At 42.2% G+C, this 2,835-nt stretch overlaps 1 protein-coding gene across 1 annotated transcript; it reads left to right on the top strand.

Annotated features, from left to right (window-relative positions):
- Positions 1-799: 799 nt before the first annotated feature.
- LOC150080134 (uncharacterized) lies at positions 800-1,477 on the top strand. The gene has a single exon (XM_090380623.1). It carries the CDS (start codon positions 800-802, stop codon positions 1,475-1,477), a length of 678 nt encoding a protein of 225 aa, XP_090236749.1.
- Positions 1,478-2,835: the final 1,358 nt, after the last annotated feature.

Raw genomic sequence — 2,835 nt, 5'->3', positions numbered from 1 at the left:
TAGCACTTAAGTTATCATCCTGCTCCAAGGCCAACCTTACACAATCCTTGTGAGGAGTGTTATGTGGGGGAGACGGGGTGACGTTTAAAAGACCATCTGGGGGAACACATGACCGCTATTAAGACTGCTAATTATGCGAGGTCTGCTGTGGCAGAGCATTTCTGGGAGAAGCAGCATCGGATCTCCCCTGAAGACGCGGTCATTACGGACCGTGCCCATGGATTTTGGGAACGCAAGTGGCTCGAGAGCTTGTGAATCGGTTCATCCAGTCGTAATACTATTAACAGGGACAGGGGGACACGTTTACACCCCCTGCTTGAGGCGGTTGTCCTCAGACGGGATGACTGGTTCTGTTTGACACGCTCCCAATCCACTTCCGTTTCCGATGCGCACGTGAGGAATGCCGACCATGTGTCTGATGGACCATGTGCATGAGTGCCATGGGTCTGCTACTTAAGGATGTGTCATTGCAGTAATAGTATACTGTTGCAGAAGGAGACAGCAGTCTCCGAAAGCTTCAGGTTTTATCGTTTTTAATCCAGTTTATTTTAGATAATTTTATTGCTTCGGTATATTTTTAACGTTTTGTCGTAGTTTATTTTATCGTAATTTATTGTAATATTTTAGTCTTCCGATAGTGTTTTATTATTTTATTAAAAATAATAAAACATTGTTTTATTATTTTTATAGTAAAAGTTTTTTTATTCCTTGGCTGGTGTTTGTCTTTAATTATTGCAGTATGGAATTTCCCAGCCCCATAGGCCTGTTTGAAGATATAGTGAATAATTATGGCCATTTGATGCTTCGACACATCCGCGAGTACCAGAAAATTAGCATAGCTGAAGCTAAACAGAGACAACATCTGAGATTCGGCCACAGGTGCAAAACACATGAGTTGGTGCCACGTGGCTTTCGGGTTAGAATGCCATTTAATGATGATCATCTGGGGAGAGTTACTAAACTCTATCAAAGAAAAATTTTAAGTATTTGGATTTCCAAATTACATAATGATCTGAGAGATATTAGAAGACACATTGGATTGATGTTGGAATACATTAGTACCAATCTAACCCCGGTTCACTGTGCATTGATCTTGAGAGCAGTGGCAGATAAAGCAACCAGGGTTGCAGACATTTACAAGCGTAGGCAAACCAACAAATTCAATAGGTTGCTAGAGGAATCTGTGGTGGTACGTAATAGGGATATTGGTAACTTTATTCATAACCTTAGCGGCAAACAGTTTACTAAAGAACAGGAGGAAGTACTGAGCCTGGGTCCAAAGTTAGCTTTAGTACCTGCTAGGCCTCCCATTGTAGAGATAGCTATGGGAGTGGAAAAAGCCATCAACAAACTACCCGTGACCCAAGCTGATGAGATACGGGTTAGGATTGCGGCTATTTTAAGTCAGGCCAGGACGGCGCATTCTAATCTTAGCCATAGACATGAAAGAGCATTAAGACAACTTAGAAAGGATTAGGATATTATAATGTTACCTGCCGATAAAGGCAGATACACAGTTATTCTGAACAAAGAAGATTATTGTGCAAAAGCTCTGGATACCAACATATATAAAGTTACCCATCGAAATCCGTTAGCTGGTTTGGAGAGACAAGTTAACAACATCATACAGGGCTGGCATAAGGCTGGCAAAATAACTAAAGATGTTTGTTGGACTCATACCTCAGGATGTCGATTACCCTGGTTCTATGGCCTCCCAAAGACGCACAAGGTGGGCATTCCATTGAGGCCTATAGTATCGTTTGTGGGTAGTCCCACCTATGCCTTATCTGGATTTTTAGCTAGGGTTATTGCTCCTATAGTGGGACGCTCCAGTTTAGTATTTAAGGATAGCAAGGAATTTGTGAACTTTATAAGAAGCCAGTCTATAGGTGAAGATGAACTTATGATCTCGTTTGACGTTGTATCGTTGTTCACATGTATCCCCATTGGACATGGGGTGCATTGTGTAAGGTTGGCCTTGGAGCAGGATGATAACTTAAGTGCTAGATGTTTACTAAGTATTGATGATATTTGTAAAGGCGTTGAGTTATGTACAAAAAGTTATGTACAAGCAGGTCCATGGCGCGGCCATGGGTTCCCCCATTATTTATTTATTTTTATTTTTTTTTAAATTTTTTTTTTATTTATTTATTTATTTATTTATTTTATTTTTTTTTTGGCTGATGCTGCATAAGCTTGCTTTCTTGCATCAAATGCCTCTACTAATGCTAATGCTAATTAGTTCCACTGTGGCCAATTTGGCAATGGAGGAACTGGAAACTAGAATGTTTCATCAGTTGGATTTCCCCATGCGCGAGTGGAGGAGATATGTGGACAATACGTTCACCATTTTAAAAAAAGGGGGAAGGAAAATGAGGTGCTCAGTTTACTTAACAGCTTCTCCCCATTTATACAATTCACCTCGGAGGTGGAAAAGCTGGGTCCCTCCCGTTTCTGGATGTCCTGGTTAGCAGAGATGGGTCTAGAATTAAGACAACGATTTATAGAAAGCCTCTGTGCCGTGGCCAGTATGTTCATTACAGCTCGGCACAGGCTTATCATCATAAAAATAGTGTAGCCAGGGTGTTGTTGAACAGGGTGGGGACCCACTGTAGTACCCCCCGAGGATAAGGAAATGGAAATTTGCAGAGTCGCGGCGGCATACCTCAGGAAGTGTGGGTACCCGCAGATGGGATGACAGATTCTGTTTGACATGCTCCCGAGCCACTTCCGTTTCCGATGCACGCGTGGGGAATGCCGACCATGTGTCTGATGGACCACGTGCATGAGTACCATGGGTCTGCTACTTAAGGATGTGTCATTGCAGTAATAGTA

Source organism: Mastigoproctus giganteus, chromosome 9 (assembly GCF_048544385.1).
Source record: "Mastigoproctus giganteus isolate SK-2022 chromosome 9, ASM4854438v1, whole genome shotgun sequence".
In the NCBI taxonomy this organism is placed as follows: Eukaryota; Metazoa; Arthropoda; class Arachnida; order Uropygi; family Thelyphonidae; genus Mastigoproctus; species Mastigoproctus giganteus.
Note: the sequence above shows the minus strand (reverse complement) of the source record. Positions and strands in the feature narration are given on the sequence as shown.